The sequence below is a fragment of the Triturus cristatus genome, chromosome 6 (genome assembly GCF_964204655.1).
Source record: "Triturus cristatus chromosome 6, aTriCri1.1, whole genome shotgun sequence".
Lineage (NCBI taxonomy): Eukaryota > Metazoa > Chordata > Amphibia > Caudata > Salamandridae > Triturus > Triturus cristatus.
Window position 1 is genome coordinate 1,740,358,385 of NC_140589.1, and position 22,436 is coordinate 1,740,380,820.

The following is a 22,436-nucleotide window of genomic DNA, read 5'->3' on the forward strand; positions in this document are numbered from 1 at the left end:
AGAAGTCATAGTTGGTGATAGGCTCGGGAGAGAACATCAGGACATGGATCCTTATTTAGATGCAAATCCCCTGAAGTTAGGGCCATAGTGATTGGGACCCATTGTAATGCAGCATTACCAGAGGCATGAAAAAAGACTAGCAGCTCCCCAATACCTTATATGATGGAGCTGGTTGCTGTGCGTATGTGGTGCATGGACAGGAGAGGTTAAGATAGGGCAAGGCAATTTGAAACTAAGTATGCACATAGATACATTTCTGCTATCCCTCTCCAGTCCTTTCGAGTCGCTTCTGGCAGCGATGGAGATGAATAGGTACAGACAAATGTTGGGTTTAACCTTAAAGCTCAAAGGATACTTGCCATAATGTTTCAAATGCTTAGTTCGGCAAGCATCTGCTCCACTTTTGGTACACAGGACTTTCCCCCTTTTTCTCAGCATCACACAGCAGTTCATACCACTTTTCGACTTCTTTTCTTGTGTTCCACTTATATTTACTTTTTATCTACATTCAGACTCTTCAGAATCTCCACTTGTTTTACAGCAGCGAACCATGAATAGAGTTGTATATATTTGAATTTAGACAAACTGCCCTTGTTTTACAATATATTTCATCCCATGACTTCAAGCCATTTAAATCTGTCACCTCACTTTATGGAATTTGCTGACTTGAGGCTTAGGGCGTCTTCCAGGCATTTAGGTGTCCCTGACGAATCCCAGATTGGCACCTGATGTGAATAATATGGAATTGTCAATCTGCACCTTACCATGTACCAGACTGTGGGCCCCGCCGTTTGTCTGACTTTTAAAAAAATATTTAGGGGAGCCAGACTTATACCGGAAAGCGTCAATACTGTTTAGGCTGCGAGTCATAGCTAAGGACAACTGTCCTAATTATGTGTGGTTTTGTGTTCCAAGAAGGATCTTAAATGTTTTCAACTGGAAGGCCAAACCGTATAATTGAACATCTGGAAGCTGTAACCCTCCCTTCCTTAGTATACGGCTCATTTCTTTCGCAGATATCCTTACACCTTTTCCAGACCAAATAAAACTACTGATATTGCTCTTGATTTTTTTAAGGGTACTCAAGTCGCACATATCTGGAAGCAGGTGAATAGAAATGTCAACTTTGAGAGGATACACATCTTTACTAGGTTAACTCTACAAAAAATTGCTAAAGGGATGTTCAACCATTTCTTAAGATACTTCTTGATATGAAGGGCTACCCTGCCCAGATTTGAGGGACTAAATCCAAATCTTGTAATATGTCTACACCCAAATATCTGATTTTAGTGCAGACAGACGTTAATATTTTTTTTATCCAGATCATAATCTTTGGTTTCTCTTGAATAATTTAATAAATTTGATCTTAATAGAATATTTAAGGACTTGCATTGGTCTGCAAGGTGCTGAAAGGTGTAAATAGCTGACTCGGGCTGCGTGGTAAATAGTATTAAATCATCTACATACAGTGCAGTCTCTTTCCTGTATCATTCAAGTGGAACTATAATTTCATCTGCCCTGATAGCCTGCGCAAGTGGCTCAATAAACAGATCAAAATGAATGGGCAAAAGGGGGCAACCCTGTCTCATATATCTACTTTTTGAAATCCTCAGTAAGTATGTTGTTTATCAAGATTCCAGCAGAAGGCTTACTATGCAAATATTAGATTACCCCAATAAAGTTAGGAGGGAGCTCATAATTATTTAAGCAGGACCATAGAAATTCCCACTTCACCTAATCGAATTCCTTAGTTGCATCCCAGGTTATAATGGCCAGTGATGCATTAAATGTGCTAGCTAAGTCAATAGCTCCAATCATCTGATGAACTAACTCATCCAACTGTCTACCTATCGCAAAACCCTTTTAAACGTCCAGCACCAATTTCTTCACTACACCTGCCAGTCTAGCTACTATTGCTGCAAAGACTTTATAGTTGTTATTCAGTAACTGAATAGGCCAATAAGACTCACACCCGCTTGGGGATTTATTTAGTTGAAGTATTACAGCTATAGTTGCTTCCCTCCAAGAAAGTGGAGGCTTTTTGGCCATTGATCAAAATGCTATTGAACAACGGCGACCACAGGAGAATTTCTTCAACAGCCAAGGTTTTATACAAATCTCCAGATAGACCATCTGGGCTGTTGTTTTGCCTCTCTATAGTTGTGATTAACTCCTCTTCCGAAATTTCTTGTGCAAGCTCTTCCTGCTCTTGGGTGTCTAGTACAGTAAGTTGTAGAGGTTTAAACCTAGGTTCCCTCTCTTGTTCCCCCAGGGCCTGTTGCTCTTTATATAGAGCTTGATAACATTTGTGGAAAGTCCCTCCAATCTTTGCATTATCAGAACAACCCTCCACTTGTGATAATTCCTGGATATAGGATATATCTGTTTTAAAATTATTCGTCCTACCATTCCAGGCCAGGAGTTTTTCACACTTCTCACCTTATTCTAAGTTTCCTGCTTTCCATCTTTCTTGCATTTTGCGTTCTGCTTTATTTGCGACATGTGTAGCTGTAGATAAACATGCTGTACATACTCCTGCTATCCAGTATTTTGATGTGTGCAAGCAGTTTTTCTTGAAAGAGGTATAGTGACTCCACATATTTCTGGTAATGCGCAGAGATTGTTTTTTCTCCGCCATCAGGTTCAGACATATCCTTTTGAGCTCCAGTTCAACGTGGTATGGTGTTCTCAGTGGGTCTTCTTAGATCCTTTCCTTGTTGGTAGCAACTACAATTGCGCTTACTCATCTGTTTTACCTGCCACGTACCCTCTTCAACTCCGCTCAGCAGTCTCACAACTTCCAAGTCCCATTCAGGACTGGACCCCTTTGAGCTTCCATCACCTCTTTGACATATGAGAATGTCCCCGTGATGGAAAGAACTCCATTCCATTTACCTGATGATAGACCTTCACCAAGTCTGTAACCTCTGCTTGTCCCCCAAACACCAGAAGAAAAAAACACTCCGAAACCGCCAAGCTATGTCATATCGCCTTGGCTTTGATGGCACACCTTAAATAGGACAATCCTCACGACCTCTTCAGAGACCAAGACATCGAGGGCTACCAACAGAAGGAAGACTCAGGCACTGAGATAGAGGAGCTGTCATCAGCAGAGAGTTCCGGCTCTGATACCGAGATGAACAAGCCCCTTCTCACACATCGCTCATTATCTAAATCTGTTGTAGTGAGTATTAACCTCTCACAGACCATTCCTCAACAACACTCCCACTTGGGGGGAGGCTAGAGTTTCGAGCTTTCAGGCTACCCATGAGGGCTCTGGTCTGCCACTGCCATACTGCTATGGCAGCACATATTAGAGGAGCCTTACCTGGCGCCCGCCCCAACTTTGGTTCCTCAAGGACCCTATCAGATCCGAAGACTTTGGGGGAAGTCTAAGGTTTCCCCAATGACTCTTATGACCTTCCATATGACACACTTGCCCATCGTGACCCTTAGCATGACTATAACGTGGAGCCCCCTGCTGACACTGACCAAGACCTCTATCTGGCCAAGCTTTCGCACCCGGACGACATCACCTCATATCAGAGATTCTGCACAAGGCAACCACATTTCACAAGTTGGAGATGTATAAACAGCCTGAAGAGGATGACTTCTTATGAAGGCTGTCTCCTCCATGCTGAGGTGTATGCAGTATTTGCCTATGCTTAATGGGATGCTTCCATGATATCGTCAAAGAAGTGTGAAGGTGAGTCGTCACGCCTAGAGTGGACAAAAAATATAGAGCATTTCCTTCTGACCCACCTTACATCAGGTGTCAACTGCCGCCGACTCCCTGGTCATACACACAATACAAAAGCGTGCTAATTCTCAGGGCTCAGGAGATGCATCCCCCCGCCCCTCTCCTGACAGGGAGAGCAAAAAGATTGATGCAGAGGAAAAACATGTTGCCGCCCACTCTACCACACAGTGGCATATTGCCAGTTCAGTGGGCCTGCTCACTCGGTACGACCGGGCTGACTGGAAGTAGATGGAAGACTTAATTCAGCACCTTCTGGACCAATATAGGAAACAGAGTGAGGAATTGGTGACAGAAGGTAAGATAATTTCCAACATCAATATTAGATGCATTTTAGACGCAGCAGACACCATTGCTCAAAGCATCACCATGGCCTTCATGGCTGCGCATGTCTGGTTTCAAACCAGAGGTGCAACATCTCCTCAACTTGTCTTTCGATGGAGAGCCTCTTTTCAGCAAGCAAGTTGATGTGATATTAGTTGAATTTAAGGAGGACATGGTGCAGCCCACGCCATGGGTGCTCTACAGATACCATCTGCTCGTGGCTCCTTTCATCCCACACAATATCATGGTGAAGCTAAAACACGAGACATCCATATCCTTCCACAGAAAGCAGGAAACAGCCTTTCGAGGTTACTAAAGTGGAGGTTCAAAGACACAAACGAAAGGGGCAGGGAAACAGACCTGAAGGACTCCTACTTCCATATCCAAATCCATCCTGCTCATCAAAGGTTCAGCATTATCAGTTCAAAGTACTGCGCTTTGGAGTAACCACAGCTTCTTATAAAGTGTCTTGCAGTGGTAGCCACTTACGTCAGAAGAAATGGTGTTCACGTCTTTCCTTACTTGGGCGATTAGCTGATCAAGAGTGCGACGGAGCAGCAATGCCTAGCTGTTGGAAGCTGGCTCTGTATATACTATACCATAATGAGATCTAGTGTGCACTGAGTCCAGTGGAGCCCCAAAGGTAGGCAGAGGTAAAAGTAGATAGCACCTTACTCTCTATTTGTGGTAGTGTGGGCGAGCAGTAAGGCTTTATCAGAGGGTAGTGTTAAGCATTTGTTGTACACACTCAATCAGCAAATGATGTCACACAGTCAAAGACTGAACTCGGACCAATTTTGTTTGTATAAAAATATTATTAAGGTATTTTATTTCTAGAACCAAGCCAAGCCTGGCACAGTTAAGTGAAATTAATGCATTGCAAAATATTTAGCAGTGTTTACAAGTGAGTGCAAGTTCAAATGCAGTTGTCTCAAATACAGGTAAGTCAAGGTATAGAAATTACTTTTTTTTTTTAAAGGTTTACTTTTTTTAGTTACTCTTTAGATTACTTTTCAAGTTACATTGTCTACTCTGTGTAATATGCCTAGATATCACACTGACGTTTCCTAGAGAAAAGGTAAGTAAAATCAGTTTTGCAAAATTGTAATTTTTCAGGTTTCCATACAAATCAACTCCACACTTCGAACAACAGTCTATGGATTCCTATGGAGAGGAATGAAGTGATCAGTTACCAGGTAAGTACTCGGTTTTTCAGTTGAGTTTCTGGGGTTAGAACAAGGGTTCCCTCAGGGTCGATGATGCACTCTCACAACACCCTCAGCTGCACTAGAGCGACCCGGTGCAGAGTGCTGAGGCACAATGTTATCCATTGGGGGGTAGGGGGGCCTCCGGTTGGTGGCTGCTCACGAGCAGGCCACAAGGTTGTGGGAGGAAAGCTCCTGGTGTTAGGCTAAGGGCAAATGGGGATCCGGTTTAGCACACAAAGTGCACCCGCAGTGGCGCAGAATGCTGTTTTGACGTCTGGTGCCCTGTTGTCTTCAATGAGGATTCTTGGTATTGGTTTTTAGCTGCAGGCTCGGTTCAGGAAGTCTATCGGGAGGAACCAACAGCTGGGCAGGTAAGTTGGAGGGCTCAGGGACGTAGGTGCTTCTCAGGTTCTTTTCTCCATGGCACAGGGCGGCTGGATGCAGGGGTGTCTTTTGAGGTCGGATTTCACATTACCGGGCCACTTGCGGTTGGGGGGGGTCTCCGTGCAGAGGCTGCAAGCCATGTCGGGGAGTCCTGTAGGGTTCAACCCACGGTGATCTCAGACTCTGGAGCGCTGGGGGACCTCGCTGGGACTGGTGAGCCACTCAAACTCTGGCCGTAGGTGATGGGTGCGGTGGTGGTTCCAGGCGTCGGGTTTCTTTATCCTTAGCAGGCTCAGAGTCTGTCTTGGGAGTTTCTTTTGAACAGAGCAGCTGTTCACAGGAGACCCGGTCTTTGTTGAAGGCAGGCAGCCTTCCCAGGGGTCTGGAAGTCGCTGGCTGCAGGACAAGGCGACTTTTGGCGCAGGATTTCTGGATACTGCAGATGGGCTGGTAAGGCTGGGGCCAAGTCAGTTGTTCTCTGCAGTCTCCTCTGCTGGGCTTCTACTTTCATCCTTCTTCGTAGGTTGTGGGAATCTGCCTTTTTGGTTCAGGGCTGCCCCCTAAATACTGTATTGAGGGGGCGTTTTAGGGGTCTCGAGGTCAGTAGCCAATGGGATAATGACCCTAGGGTGACTACACCCTTGATATGCTCACCCCACGTGGGGGCAGTGTACACAATCCCTAATCCTGATTGGGGAGTGCCTGCCATCTGCAAGATGGTGGTCACTGAAGAGTGGGCTTCACCTCTTCCCCTACCTGAGGGGTGGGGTTGGCAGAGGTGGGCATACCTTTTGGGCTGGCTAATTTTTCTTGCCTGTCTTCCTGCCGAAAAGGAGGGGATACAGGAAGGGGCCTGCTCCTGATAGCAGGAGAGGCTGGAGGTCGCATTACAAAGGCGGCAAGACCATTGAAGCCCCCCTGCCACAGATGGCTCTTCCTGGCCTGGGGGAGGTGTGAACGCCTCCACCCAGGAAAGGCTTTGTTTCTGGGCTCAGGGAACGAAGGCTCCCACTCCAGGGGTCCAGACACCTGTCTCATGGTGGCAGGCTGGTGTGTACCAGTCAGGAAACCCACCATAGGCTGGTCGTTTTTCAGGGGGCATCTCTAAGATGCCTTCTGAGTGCATTTTTCATTAAATCCCAAACTGGCATCAGTGTGGGTTTAATGTGCTGAGAAGTTTGATACCAACTTCACAGTTTTCAGTAAAGCCATTATGGTGCTATGGAGTCTATTATGTAAAACTCCCAGCACTGTCTACTGTTAATGGCATTACTGCACTTGCAATGTCTAAAAATTGGTCTAGACACTAGGTGTACAGGGCTCATGCACCTGTACCCTCACCACTGGTATAGTGCACCCAGCTAGAGGGGTGGTCGACCTAGGCTAGGGTAGTGGGTTGTAGGCATAGCACAAAGGTAGGGTGTGTGTGTGTGTGTGTGTGTGTGTGTGTGTGTGTCTGTCTGTCTGTCTGTCTGTCCCCCCCCCCCCCCCCCCCCCCCCTTAGAGGTCCTCCCTGGTCACAGTACATCTTACAAGAGACTGACATGTGGCCAGAGAGGTGCCAATTGGGGGTAGAAAGGTACAGTTGTGGGAAAGAACACAGTCCCTGGGAACCTGATTGGCAGGGATCCAGTGCACATCAAGTCAAAGTGCATCAGTAGTCTGGCAAAATGTGGGGGTTACTGCAACAGAAACCCAGCTTCCTACACTAGCGCACACCTAAGCCACCATATATGTCTTGCACAGCCTAGGCTTCACCATCAATACAACCAATTCACCTCTCGAGCACCTGCAAGTACACTCGGGGACATCCTCAAGTCTCCAGTAGGGAAAAGATACCCCAGGCGAGCAAGGGTACAAAAATTCCAAATGCTGCTACCTTTTTCAGCCAGATCGCCTGCTAATGGTCAGGAGGGTCAAGCCCCTCCTAAGCATGATGGCCTCTTGCATAGTCATAGTCTCACATGACAGGTTACACATAAGTCTGTTTCAGGAGTGCCTGGTGGCACAGTGGTCACAGGCAGGCTGGTCAGTGGGAGGATTAATTGTTGATCTGGGACCACATTCATTGCTCTCTGCAGTGGTGGAATACAAGCAACCTGTTGCAGGGACGGCCCTTTCTGGACCCAGTTCCGCAAGTGACCATCACCACGAATGCCTCGCTCACCGGTTGGGGACCACACCTTCCAGACTTGACCGTACAAAGAGTGCGGATGCCTGAGCAACGGGATTCACACATCCAACATCTGGAGTGATTAGCAATCATGCCCTGTTCCTTCCTCTCATTCAACACAAGGTAATTCTAGTCGGGACGGACAACAAAACTGGCATGTTTTACTTACAGAAGCTATCTTTCGATTGCTTAGCTCCTGTAGGCTTCCCTTCCTTTCTTGTGTTAGCTCCTCAATAGTGCAGTCACCTGAGTACTCATCACCACACAATGCCACTTCATTCTGTGCCATTCCACCATACGCCACTCCACTTCACTCTGCGCTACTCCATTCCACTCTATGCCACTCCACTTTTTGCCACTCCACACCATTCTCTCTGCATCGCCACTGTACATTTCACTCTAATCTATACCAATCTACCCCACGCCACTTCATACCAGTGTACTCTATGACACTCCACTCTAGTTTGTGCCACTCTATGCCACACCACTCTACACAGTGCTACTCAGTGCCCCTCCACTCCTCTCTACACCACTCTGCTCCAGGCCACTATGCTCCATCCCACTTATCCCACTCTACTCCATTCCATGCTACTCCATTCTGCTTTAGGCCACTCTACTCGTGCCACACCGCTCTGCTCCACTCTTCGCCACTGCGCTCCACTGTACTCTAATCTATGCCACTCTGTCATTATACTCTATGCCACAGATCTTCAAACTGTGGGGCTCGCCCCCCTGGGGGGGCGTGGATGGGTTCCCAGGGGGCGCAAAGGCCTCTGCAAGGACATGTAAATGAAGACGCCTGGAAGTGCAGCGATGTTTATTTGCTGCATTTCCAGGCTGTCTTCATTTTCTCTGAAGCCCTCAGAGTGCCGTGGGGCCAGAGGTCAGTGGGTGTGCTGCTGGGGGCTCGGCTGGGCAGAGTCTGGATTCTTATTAAGACTCCAGCATGCAAGTTTTTCACAGGTCTTTAAAGACCATATGCATACCTTTGGAAACTGGTTAGGGAGGCTTAGTTTTATTCTTTTTCCAGTACCCCCTGGGCCCTGCCTCTTCCTGACATTTGTATTGTAAATTTACTGCTGTAGTGTGAAAATGCATTTCATGAAAAGGAATATAAAAAAGGGTTGCCAATAGAAAAAATGCCAGCCATGTATGTTTAAAGAGCCTGCAAAGACCTTGCTTTGATACTAAATAGGGTCTTAAATAAAAAAAAGTATGTATTCATTTGTAATTTGACTTTCTGTCTGTTCCGTGAAACATTCAGGCACCCCTAGAACACATTTAAAAGGGCTTTATATTTGCTTCTCGGAGTACGCACAGCTAAGTTCTGAAAATAGGACTTTAGGTGACTGTTTATTTTTGTACCATCTGCAACATCAAAATAATGAGCTGGCAACCCTAATCATAAGACTGGAAGTTTGCTGCAGGATCAGCACATTATTTATTTCCTTCACCCTCTATTCCCTGATTAATTCCATAATAGCAATAGTTTAACTTATATCTGAAACCATATGCCCCGTCAATAACATGCTGATTAACTTCAAGTGTCTGGGAATTCACCCTGCATTCAGACAACTCACTCCTCATTCCCACCCTTCACTTTCACCCTGCACTCACAACGCATAGTTATGGTTTTCCCGCATTTGCCACATATGCATCACAATTACGACTGTCTACCTTTAAAAAAAAAGGGGCATCAGAGCTTATTGTCCTTTCAAGCATTAGGACAGAGGTGATGATCCATCCTGAAGGGGAAGAAGTAAAAAAGGCAAAGGAGATAGCCTGATACTCAGGACTGCAGTTATCATTAGTGCAGCAGATATAGTTGCATTGGAGTCAAAGAGTGTGAGGGGCTCACAACACCCCAATTATGTGCAGCAGTTTGTTTGGGATATCCGTTTTTGTTTGATGGTTTTGCTGTTTTATAAGTCTCATATTTGGTGCAATTCATAAGCTATAGAAAAAATATTCCTAAAATCATCTCATAAGCCCTGCTCCCTGCACGTAGCCATGTCCCTCCCACTCCCCCAATCCTTGTCATAAAGTTTTGGAGGGGGGCCCGACCTCAAAATATTTTGCTTAGGGGGGGCTCAGAGTAAAAAAGTTTGAAGACCTCTGCTCTATGCCATTCTGCTGTATGACAGCCATCCACTCTATACCAGTGTACTCTACGCCACTCTGCTCTATACCAGTGTACTCTGCGCCACTCCACTCAACACAATGTTACTCTTCGCCACTCTGCTCTACACCACTCCACAATACTGTAAACCACTTAACTGTATGCCACTCCACTCTGTGCAACTCTACTTTGTGCCACTCCCCTCCATTTCACTCTACTCTTCAACATTCTGTTCTATGCCACGCCACTCTGTGCCACTCCATACCAGTCTACTCTGCGCCACTCCAGTCTATGCCACTGCACTCAACAGAATGATACTCCACCACACTCTGGGCCGCCTCACTCTACACCACTCCATTCTACTCTACTCATGCAACTCCCACTCTGTGCCACTTCATTCCACTCTACACTACTCTACTTTGTCATTCCACTCTATTCTACATCATTCCATTCTACTGTACAACACTCTACATCATTCCACTTTACTCTACAACTCTCTACATCATTCCACTCTGTGCCACACCACTCTATGGCAATCTAATCTACGTCTCGCCACTGCACACAGTGCTAATCTGTTGCACTCAAAGCCACTCCACACCTATGTACTCCACCCACTCTACTGTACGCCACTCCACTATATGCCACTCCATGCCATGCCATTCCACTACACGCCACTCTACACCACGCCAGTGTCATTCCACTCTATGCCTCTCCTCTCCATACCAATCTACTCTACACCACTCCACTCTACACAGTGCTAATCTACTACACATTGCTAATCTATGACACTCTACTCTATCCACGGCATTCCACTCTATGCCACTTTATGCAACTCTACTGTACACCACTCCATGCCATTCCACTCTGTGCCAACCAACCAGCGAACACCAGTCAAACCATCACCAACTGGTCACCGCTCTGACCACCTGGGCCATCAATCAATCAATCAACGGCTTGTAAAGCATGGCTACTCACCTGTAAGGGTCTCAAGGCGTGGTAGTGAAGATGCTGGTCAGTCGAGGTGCTATGGTTCAGTAGAAGAGCCAGGTCTTGAGGGCCTTCCTGAATTGAGGAAACAACAGTGATTACATGAGGTGGAGAGGCAGTGTGTTCCAGGTGTTTGCTGCTAGGTAGGAGAAGGCTCTTCCTCCAGCTGTGGTCTTGCAGATACGTAGGATGGTAGTTGGAGCCAGTTGGGTCGAGCGGAGGTCTCTGGTAGCTTCGTGAAATGCGAGGGGGTGGTTGAGGTATGCAGGTCATGCGCCGTGTAGGGCTTTGTAGGCGTGGGTTAGAAGCTTGAAGTTGATTCTTTTGTTGACTAGGAGTCCGTGGAGGTCTCAGGTGGTTGGTGATGTGGTTGCTTTGGGAGATATTTAGCCATCATGTCTTCCATCCATTCCAGGGTGCCCACAGACCCCTACCCTCCCCACCTCTACAACCTTGCAATTAACCCAATCAGCACGCAACCCATCATCATCCCCAACACCTTCATCTCCACAGCAACCTTTCCTGACATTTGGTAACACGCAAACGTCAGACCCCTCTTAAAGAAACCTCCACTGACCCCAATGATCTCAAAAGTTGCCTTTTGATCTCCCTCCTCCCCTAGCCGCGCAAAGTTCTCGAGAAAGCCATCAACCAGCACCTCACCGATTTCCTGGAACAAAGCCACCTACTGGACGTCTCTCAGTCAGGATTCTGTGCCAACCACAGCACTGAGACCGCTCAGATTGCCACTACAGATGACTTCAGTACACTCCTCGACCATGGAGAAACCAAGGCCCTGATCTTCCTCTACCTCTCCGCTGTGTTCAACACAATCTCCAACAACACCTTCATTAACAGACTCCACAACATAGGCATACAACAAGACGCCCTCAAGTGGATTGCCTCCTTCCTCACAGGACACACACACACAGCATCCGACTGCCTCCCTTCCCCTCCGCACCCAAAGATTTTATGTGGTGTACCAAAAGAATCATCCCTAAGCCCCACCCTGTTCAACATCTACATGACCCCCCTTGCAGGCGTCATCCGATCCCACGGACTCAACATAATCGCCTACGCAAATGACACTCAACTGATCCTTCCACTCACAGAGGATTCCTCCAATACCAAAAACAACTAATGCAACGCCATGACCAACGTAGCCAAATGGATATGAGACCACTGCCTCCAACTCAACTCCAAAAACAACAGTTGCTGGACAGAATGCAGAACAATGTCATACATTCACCCCAGTACAGAGATCTGGGCCTAAATCCATCGTTTTTTTGCTCCCCATGCCATTCCAGTTTGAACCCAGCCATATGGCAGTTCGGGCTGGACTGTTCCCATGAGGCACAGGGTCAAGACTGATTTGCATATGGCCAGGTCTAAACTTGGGTGGCATGGTGAGCAAAAGAATGATGGATTTAATCCAGATCTCTTGACTGGGGGAGAATGTTTTGATTTGTTCTGCATTCCGTCCATCAATTGTGTGTCTTTTGCTTTCTCGCCCTAAGTGAGCCGGGTATGCCTAGAAGTAGGTCCCGAGTTCACTGTGCCACTGGATTCAAGCTATTCTTGCTGAAGAGGGGTGAAACCCCGAAACCGGTCCTAGGATGCTTGTTTCCGGTCCAGGGAGGACCTGGCTTGGAAGTTTGGGCTGGACTGTTCCCATGAGGCACAGGGTCAAGACTGATTTGCATATGGCCAGGTCTAAACTGGGGTGGCATGGTGAGCAAAAGAATGATGGATTTGACTCAGATCTCTTGACTGGGGGAGAATGTTTTGATTTGTTCTGCATTCCGTCCATCAATTGTGTGTCTTGTCCAACTCAACTCCGACAAAACTGAAGTACTGATCTTCAGGAAGAACACCTCCTCATGGGACCACAGCTGGTGGCCTGCAGAATTTGGACCCGCACCTACATGACCAACCACGCTCGCAACCTGAGCATCATCCTTGACAGCCAACTGACCATGAAATGACAAGTTAATGCAGTCGCCTCCTCCTGCTTCCACACACTTCACATGCTCCACAGAATCTTCAGATGGTTCCCAAAAAACACCAGAAAGACCGTCACTCAGGCCCTCGTCACCAGCCGCCTCGACTATGGCAACGCCCTCTAGGATAAGATAGGATAGGATAGGATAATATTTGTAGAGCGCACTTAAGGCGCTGGGCAGACAGAGGAGGGGAGAGATGCACAGAGAGTCAACTAAGATGAAAATAGCCATGTTTTCAGGCGTTTTCTGAAAACCGGAAGAGAGGTCATGTCGGAAATGAAGGTGGGCAAAGAATTCCAAAGCTTGGTTGCTGCTACCGAAAAATAGCGGCCGCCCCATTTGAACCTTCAATATCAGGGAGAGACCAGTTTTTTCTGTGTGGAGGATCTCCAGGTCCTCCCAGGGGTGTACAGCTGGAACATGGTTTTCAGATGTGGCAAGCCTTTACTGAGCAAGGTCTTATATGCCATACTCAGGACTTTGAAGGAAATGCGCTTCCTGATAGGGAGCCAGTGCAAGGCATGAATCCCCTCCCTGGCTGACTGATGCTTCGGATTTGTTAATCAGCCTTGCCGCTGCATTCTGTACAACCTCGAGCTTGTTCAGTGATGCTGCATTGATGTAAAGGTACAGAGCGTTGCAGTGGTCCAGCTGGGAGGTGACTAGTGCGATGATGGTAGACCGATGCAGTTCCGATGGAATATATGGCAGCATCTTTCTCTGGGTTCTTAAGATATAGAAACAAGTGCTGACTGTTCTGCTGACCTGAGCATCAAAAGTGACCCCCAGATTTTTCACTGTCGGAACCGGGACAAGAAGGTGGCCCCAATCTGCAGGCCACCAGGCATTTGACCGGATGGAATTCTGTGACCCAAATACCAGCACCTCGGTCTTGTCTGTATTGATCTTTAGTGATTTGCCCTTCATCCAACAGATAATCCTGGACATACACTGGTTAAACTTCTCTGCAACAAATTGCAGATCATTCGAGATGGAAACAATGATTTGCATGTCGTCCCATAGAAAAGCACCTGGAATCAGAATGATCTCACCAGCTCGGTTAGAGGGGTCACAAGGGTGGGGCTCAATGATGACCCTTGGGGGACCCTACAAGGAAGGCTAAAGGTCTTTGCTCTGTAGCCTCTGCAGCTAATGATGTGAGTTCTGCAAGACATAAGAGTGGAGAAGCTGGAGGGTCTTTCCCATGACTCCAACTTCTCGCAGACGCTGAATGAACCATGCGCGCCGGAGAGACGGTGTCAAATGCCGCCGATAGGTCAAGCATAATTAGCACCACCGATCCACTCTGATCATCCTGGGTGGGAATATAGTTAGTGGCCGCAGTGACGGCAGACTTGGTTCTGTGACTGGTGCAAAACCTGTTCTGAGAGCGATCTAGGATCTCCTGGGATTCAACGTATTTCATCAGTTCAATGTTGATGAATTTCTCCAGGATTTTAGCAGGGGCGGGGAGAAGGGAAATAGGTTGAATGTTTTTTTAACTCTAAGGGGTGGTTGTTAGGTGTTTTTAAGGAGTGCTGAGATGATGGCTTCCTTCCAGATAACTGGGTAGCTACCAGATAAGAACGTGTTGTTGAACACCTTACACAGGAAATTAGCTAGTAAGTCAGGAGCCAGTTTATATATGGAAGGCATACAGGGGTCCGATGGCGTGCCAGATTTTAGGCCCAGTAAGGTTTCCTTAGTTTGCTGATCCGTAATTTGTAAGAAAGAGGTAAGAGCATTATTCCCGGAGTTCTGGGTAAGCTCCTCAGCGATCGGCTCATCACTTTTAATAGGGCGGAGTTCATAAAAGGTCTTGAGGACTTTGTCCTGAAAAAAGATAGCTACTCTGTCACAGAAGTCTTGGGAGGGGTTCAGCAGCTGTGTCCCTGGTGGTTCAGAGATCTCCTTAATGACTTTGAATAATATGCTGGAGGAGTTAACTGCTGACCAGATCTTTTCAGTTAAAAAAACAGGATTTGGTCTGGGAGATGGCATGTTTGTATTTCCGCAGCAGAGATTTCTATTTGAATTTTTCTATAAGGCAAGGGTCCGCACGATTTACGATCTTGTCTGCGGCATTCTCGCCTAATGGACGTGAGCTCTTCCGAGAACCATGGGGCCAAAAGTTTTGCTCTTTTAATGAGTTTTTAAAGGGGGCCACAGTGCACAGTGTCTAAGGCCTCATTGATTCAGTTGCGGAAACCCTCTGCAATGGGTAGTGCATGATGTACCTCCCTCCAGAAGCCGTAGCCAAAGAGGCCTCCCAATTTACGGCTGTGATCTTGTTCAGTCCCCTGCAGCGTATATGCCTCGGTGAGAAACCCCCATTCACTTTGATGGGGAGAGTAGTAAAGACTTTAAACTCAATCAACCAGTGATCAGCCCAGCTGAGAGGCTTAACTGCCACTATCACTAATGTTATTGTGCTTGGTGAAAATACCATCCAATGTGTGACCGGTAGTGTTGGTTGGAGATTGGACCAGTTGCTCAAATACCAGAGATGTCATAAGGTCAAGGAGGTAAACTCAGTCATTAACTTATTTGTTTTCTAGATGAAAATTGGAATGCACTAAGATGGTGTAATGAGCGGTGGTAACAAATGGTTCCAAGGTTTTACACCATGTCTCCATAAACTTGGCTCTTGGTCCTGGTGGCCGGTATACCAGAAGGCCTGAAAAGTTATAGTTATCGGATCATTTTCTCCCAAACAAGGCTGCCTCCAGTAGAGTGCCAGAGTCACCGTCCACAGTGCTAAGGGTACATCTAAGGGAATCCTGAGCCACCAAGGCTAGGCTGCCTCCTCTATGGTCTGGGCGGTCACGTCTGAGAATGGTATAGCCAGGGTGAGAGCGTCAATCAGGTCGGGACCCGAGTTGTCCCTAGCCCACTTCTCAGTGACAAAGAGGCAGTCCAGATTGTTTGAATAGTCTGGGCAATTTCAGTTTTATGTTTGGGCATGGAACGAGCATTTATTAAAGTCCCCGAATTGAGCTGGACTTGAAACCAGCCTTAGTTTTGGTCCCTATCCCCCTCTCCACCCCCAATTCCTGGGACCGCCTGAGGGAGCCGACCACTGATAGGGCTAAAATTACAGTGCTGACAGTGTTCTGCCTCGGCTGTAACAAGGTCAAGATTATCTGCACCCCCCACTCTATAGCATCTCAAGAAATTGTGTCCTAGAATAAGTTCTTACCAGGTCACCCTTATCCCCTGGGAGAAAACGGGCAGCATTCCTTGCCCCTGGTGCCATCCAGGGACAGACGGGCTTGCCTTTGGCACGCCTTCAGTGCGCCTGTTGCGCGCCCAGGGTTACATTGTCTTTTAATGCCCCAACCCAGAAGTGTGAAACGAGCTGGTCCACCAACCTTCAAAATGGCGGCCAGCTAGAGGAGACCAGAGTCCAACAGGAAATGAGGAGAGAGAGTCCCCAGGAGCTGGGGAAAGAGAAACACCACACAAGCGTGAAGTAGGTAAGGCTAATGATGTGCCGTGTCTAAATATACCAACAGAGGATTGCTGCGATAGCAGTTAAAAACAATTAAGAACGGATTAGAAAGCCTGAGTGGTCAAAATTAGCAGAGGCACATCTTACTACTCCACGAGTCTACACATGCATCTCCACCCAGCTCTTCAGAAAACTACAGACCATACAGACTGCTGCAGCCAGACTCATCCTGGACCTCCCCAAATGTACCTGCATCGCCCCCCACCCCCATGTGAGATACCTCCACTGGCTCCTCATCCAGAAAAGATACCAGTTCAAGCTCCTCACACATGCCTACAAAGCCCTCCTCGACTTCTGACCTGCCTACCCTAAACATCGACTGAACTTCCACCAAGCCGCAAGACACTGCGCTCCTCTTCACTCACCTTCTCACACACCCGCCACATCTATTGCAGCTGTGGCTGCTGCTTCTCCCACATTTAATTTAATTTAATTGTGGGTTTATATAGCGCTAGAATCGACTCCCGAAGGAGTATCTCCGCGCTTCGACCGCTGGGGAACCCGTCCTGGCTCACCCCGAGAGATGGTCCCTAATGGGTATCTCTAAGGTGCGACCAAGCATCCCCGGCGGTCTGGGGGGGCCGTTGTGAAGATGAGGCAAGCTAATGCCCAGAGTTGCCAAGTGTGGTCCCTGACTGGAGTAGGCACCGAGGCGAGAATTATCGAGCCCGCTGACCCTGGTCCACGACCCTGCCGCGTCGGGAATCGAACCCTGGTCCCGGGCCGTCCTCTGCTTACGGGTCTGCCGCCTCTAACCAGTGAGCCACACCTCTGCTGCCAAGACCTGGAACAACCTTCCCCTTCAGCTCCGTACAGCCGCCTCACTGGCAGATTTCAGAAAGAGACTGAAGACTTGGCTCTTCGGAGACACAGCACCCAGATACCCCAAGGGGTGACAGTGCTGCGCTTTACAAATGCTGTTTGATTCCAGTTCACTCTACCCCATGCCACTCTGTGCCTCTGTACTCTTCGCCACTGTATTCTTTGCCACTCTACCCTACGCCACTCTTCTCTATGACAGTCTGCTCTGTCACTCCTCGCCACTTGCTGTACGCCACTCAACTCCACGCCATGCCACTAACTTTTAGCCATGCTTAACAGCAGCCAGGCTAAGTAATACCTATTGGCTTTGCCAATGCTTATTTGACACTGATGGTGTGACATCTGGCTCAGTCTAGGGTTTGGCATTCTGTAGGACTTTATCTTTTGGCCTTACCAATTATCACAAACATCTTACTCAGAGTCCTTATTTTCATAGTATGGTTACTTATGATCTCCTATACGATTTCAGGTGTACCTTCCATCCTGTATATTTGCCAGCACCAGTATAGGAAAGTATATTGACCAACGATGTAGGCCTGTCTTTTGAATGGATACATGGGCAGAGTTGAAGATTCAACCCTTTAAAGAATATTATATCGCTGTGCATTAAACATCCACAACCCAGCTTTCTCTCTCCTTACACGATTACTTTATGCTCATCTTTGGCCATGTACAGCACACTGCTGCCTTTTGGCTGCAATATACATATGGAGTCTGTATTGTAACGGTGTTAATAAATTGGACTTTAATGGCCTGTTTCCTGTTAATTAGTGTGTGCTGTGCATATCTACTCAGCCCCTGCAGGCTCCCCGAAATGACTGAATTATCTATTTTGTCTGAATTAAAACTATTCAGTATATGGGTGTAATTTTTCTTTCTTCTGCTCTCTTCAGTCCAACAAAACATAGATTCACAAATTAAATGGAATAACGTAATTACGCGTCTGTCCTTTTAATTAATTGCTGCATTTCTCAGAGAATTCCTAATATTCTTGTATCTTGTTTTAAATTATTTTTCAGTTGAATGTGGATTATCATGCTGCCTTTCTTTATTTTTTTTTTTCCAAGTATGAGACAGTTCACATGTTCTTTTCATTTTCCCAGTTCCAGGCCCTTCAGCAGCTCTTACAACGATGCAGTTGTTCTCCAAACAAAACCCCTCCAGACAGGAGGTCACCAAACTCCAGCAGCAAGTGAAAGCCAACGGTACAGGAGTGACTGTACTCCGTCGAGAGATGACCGAGCTACGCACCAAAGTGCAGGAGCAGCAGAAGCAAGTGCAGGACCAAGACCAGAAACTGCTAGAGCAAACCCAAATAATCGGTGAGCAGAATGCCAGGTTAGCCGAGCTGGAGCGCAAACTGCGGGACATAATGGAAGGCACAGTGGGGAACACTTCTGGACAGACTGAAGACTCCCCACAGAAACGCAAGATGGCTGCCGAAGCCATGGACTCGTCTAGGAAATCTAAGCGCATTCGGAACAGAAAGTAAGAGCTTTGCAATGGAATTGCATCTGCGAAAGTAAGAATGGAGGCTGTGCAGCTGTCACTGAGATACTGTGGCTGGATGCGTGGCGTCTTGGGGGACAGAGCTTTCGGCCACACCGCAAAGACTTGAACAGTAACTTTTCTTCTCATCGTTGAGACTCTTATCTCCCACCTCCCCTTGCTTCTCTGTCTGGGTGGGCCTGATGCACAAAATGTTATCATTTGCAATAGATTTGTACTAACCAGAGCTGGTCTATCATGTTTTTGAAGAGTTCATATATTTTTTCTTGTGCTGATAACGTTCACAATATGCGTTGTGTTCAGGGGCATGCGCAAAGAGCACCCTGGGTTTGAGGAAGAAATAGTCGTGAGTGGCTAGGAGTAAAACTTCTGCCAACGAAAATGTCCTGCTCGCTTGAAAGAAAACCGACTTTTTTAAAGTACCGTTTAGCTCAAATGAACAGTTGACTTTTATTTTTTACAAGTGACCTTGTCTGGAATGTCTCATAATTTAATAATCTTGGTATCAATGTTAACCATTAATATAAAAATCACTCTGCAGTGTTACCTGTGCATTTTGACACTGGCTGACATTTTTACCTGTATGTAATCCCAGTTCAGTTGCCGATGAGCTATTTTCTACATGTGCATGATTAGATGGTATAGTGAACTGCCTTGCCAAATTGTTGACCAATGCTGCTCCACTGGTGATCTTCCGCTGATGGAATTCTACGGGTATAAACCTGTTTCCGTCGTCTAAGCATCTAGTTTCAACAAAGCTCCTCTCCCCACAGTCTGTAGGATTGTCAGGTGATTTTCTCTGTTTTACAAACTTTTACAAGAAAAAAACCTCTGTTGATGGCAACTCGATGTCTGCTTATTATAGATCGGCATACTTTTTAGACAGCTACATTTTCCTTGTGTATTCGTGTTCTTGAGTCCAGGATGTCTAGCTTGTTCATGTACTCTACTTTAGATTGCTTTTGCGTTAAATCATCACCACACAGGACCTATGTCTTGTACAACAAACATACACAACCTGTGTGTTTGTCTTTGTGGGCAGACACCTTTTTAACCCGCTTCGATGAATGAATACTAGTGATTTCAGGCCGCGGTGCTATCCAAGACTATTTTAACTGCTGTATGTTCTTAAACGTATTACAAGCTCTTGTGTTTCCTAACTCCAAAACTCTGATTAAGAAAAAGCTTTACTCATTTTTTGCACTTATTTGAATTTCTAACTGGAAAGCATGTATTGCACTGTTTAGACTTCTGATTGGTCACTTTCACAATCTAATAGTTTACAGTGACTATGCCACATGTCAAATTGTTTATTTTTGACATTTTATAGAAATATTAGTAATCGTTCTATTGATGTACTAAGCTATGCCAAGGTTTCTGTAAATTGCTTTCAAGAAAGTGTACATCGGAACAGGTAAAATAAAGAACCGTGCTAAGTAAAGTTCGAGAATTAAACACACATACAATGGTGAAAAGAGTGTACTTAGCCAATGATCCTGAATTAGGCCTGTGTATGTAGTGCAAATTAGATTTGATTTTGTCCTCCCCATCTTCTCTTATATGATATGCTAATACTGCTTGCAGCTTTGTTTAACAAAAATACATGTACTGTTTGCTTAGTTTCCTTTTGAAATGTTCATCATCTTTAGTGTAACCGTTCATGTTTATTAACCACATATACTTGCATCGTAATCTTAAACCTTGTTATTCCTTTACAAGCCTGTTCCAGTTAAGTTAGGTTCCAATATAGGAACCGGTGTAGACTGAGGCTGTTTTTTTTAGTAAAGGCATGACTTTTCTTAACATTTGAATGTTCTATTTTTGTTTGGAGGAGGAATGTCTACATTACCATCATATTGCAGATATTTTACGTTTTGTGTTATTTCCTAGAATAAAATCTAACCCAGGCTGCTGGAACAAGTCTTCCAGAAGGCAAAATATTTGCAATTTCTTATCCAAAATGACGCTGTCTGGTTTTATGGCTTGCTTAGGTATGCTGTAGTTGATCGATCGCTTTATTTCATCCCTCGATATATTCACTTTGGGGAAATGTCCTTATCATCGGGTTTCACTGCCTAGGATATAAGGTTTGTATTCAGTTAACAGCAGTATGTCCTCCAGGTATGTGTTATAAAACTCCCTTGAATAAATATGTACATAAGTGTGTATCTTCATTTGTTTGTTTTTTTGTGGGATCTTCATATTATGATTATAAGAATCTTAAATGGGCACATTCCTGCTTCCCGAATTGCAAAACAAAAAATGTGGCGTATGTCATATTACAAAAAAATCAAGAGCGAGGAATAGGTTAGGACAAAAGGTTCACTTAGCCTCCCAATGTCAGTACACATGATCAAGGAAAATGAACCTTAATACAACGAAAACGGCTTAGAAAGTATGCTGAGGACTATTCAAGAACCTCATCCACCTGTTCGACCTCAAAGCGGTGTGCTTATCTCCGCTGGGGTTGATTTCGTGGGCAGCTTCATCATAGTAGGGTCTCCTTCACCTGAGTGAACTGTTTTCCAAGTGAAAAGCCATCCTCCTTCCAGAATAGGGAAAAAGTTACACATAGAATATCAATATGTCAATCCCCAACACTCCTCAGAGGTGGGATCATCTTTATATAACTCAGTGACAGGATGCTGAAGTATACCTTAATTAGGGGCTTAAATGTGGGGCAGACTGGCCCTCTAATGTTTGTATATTAACAAAGGCTCTTAAACAGTAGAGCTAGAAATAACTAAAGCTAACATATTATCGCGGTAAGCACCGTGGTTTAAAGAGAGTATCCAAACATGGAGACTTGCTTTAAAAGATATCCAAAAGTTTCTAAACTATCTTGACAATGTAAAAGTACAGCCTCATGGGGTCAGGGAGGACCAAGGGGTCCATTCACGTCTAAAATACAAAAGAGGGAATAAGTATGTCATACATGTCTCCCTGTATAAAGATGATCACACCACGTAGGAGTATTGGGGATTGATATTTTACATAAAACTCATTCCCTTTTCTGATCACTGTGTTCTCCTCGTTGTGTTTTTGTTTTGTCTTTTCAGGCCACTTTCTGGTCCTAAGACTCTGGAGTGTCCACTTATGAATAATGTTCTGGACAAGGCATGTGCAAGTTATTCTACTTACATAGGTTTCCTCAACATCTGAGTTACCATTCCACCCGGTCCTGGCGAAAGCCGCAGACCAGTTAGGATCACTCACAACAGAAACATGTCGACCTGACCTTATAGACCAGATGTGTAGAGCTAGTACTAACAACATTGTCCCTTCTTATAACCTTCCTATTACCTTTTTATCAGATTTTCAATAAAATAAAAATGTTCTTGGCATTGGAGATAATTTTATAGTCACTTCACATTTCACCACTGTCTCCATAGAGACAGTTGACCTCCATGAAGGAGGATGGCTTTTCACTTGGAGAACAGGCCACTGAAGTGAAGGAGACCCTATGATGATGCTGTCCACGAAATCAACTCCAGCGGAGACGAGCATACCACTTTAAGGTTGAACACATGGATGAGGGTCTTGAATAGAGTCCTCAACATACTTCCTAAGCATTTTTCTTTGTGTTATGGTTCACCTTCCTTGATTATGTGTATAGCATAATATCGACCTGTGAGAAAT

General features: G+C 45.9%; 1 protein-coding gene across 1 annotated transcript in view; it reads left to right on the forward strand.

The window, feature by feature from the left end:
- FBXO28 (F-box protein 28) overlaps nt 1–20,963 on the forward strand; it is a 144,884-nt gene extending 123,921 nt beyond the window's left edge. The window contains exon 5 of the mRNA XM_085612996.1: nt 18,392–20,963. Within this exon, the coding sequence (XP_085469122.1) occupies nt 18,392–18,780 (389 nt within the window). The 3' untranslated portion in view covers nt 18,781–20,963. The remainder of the gene's footprint in view (nt 1–18,391) is intronic.
- Nucleotides 20,964–22,436: the final 1,473 nt, after the last annotated feature.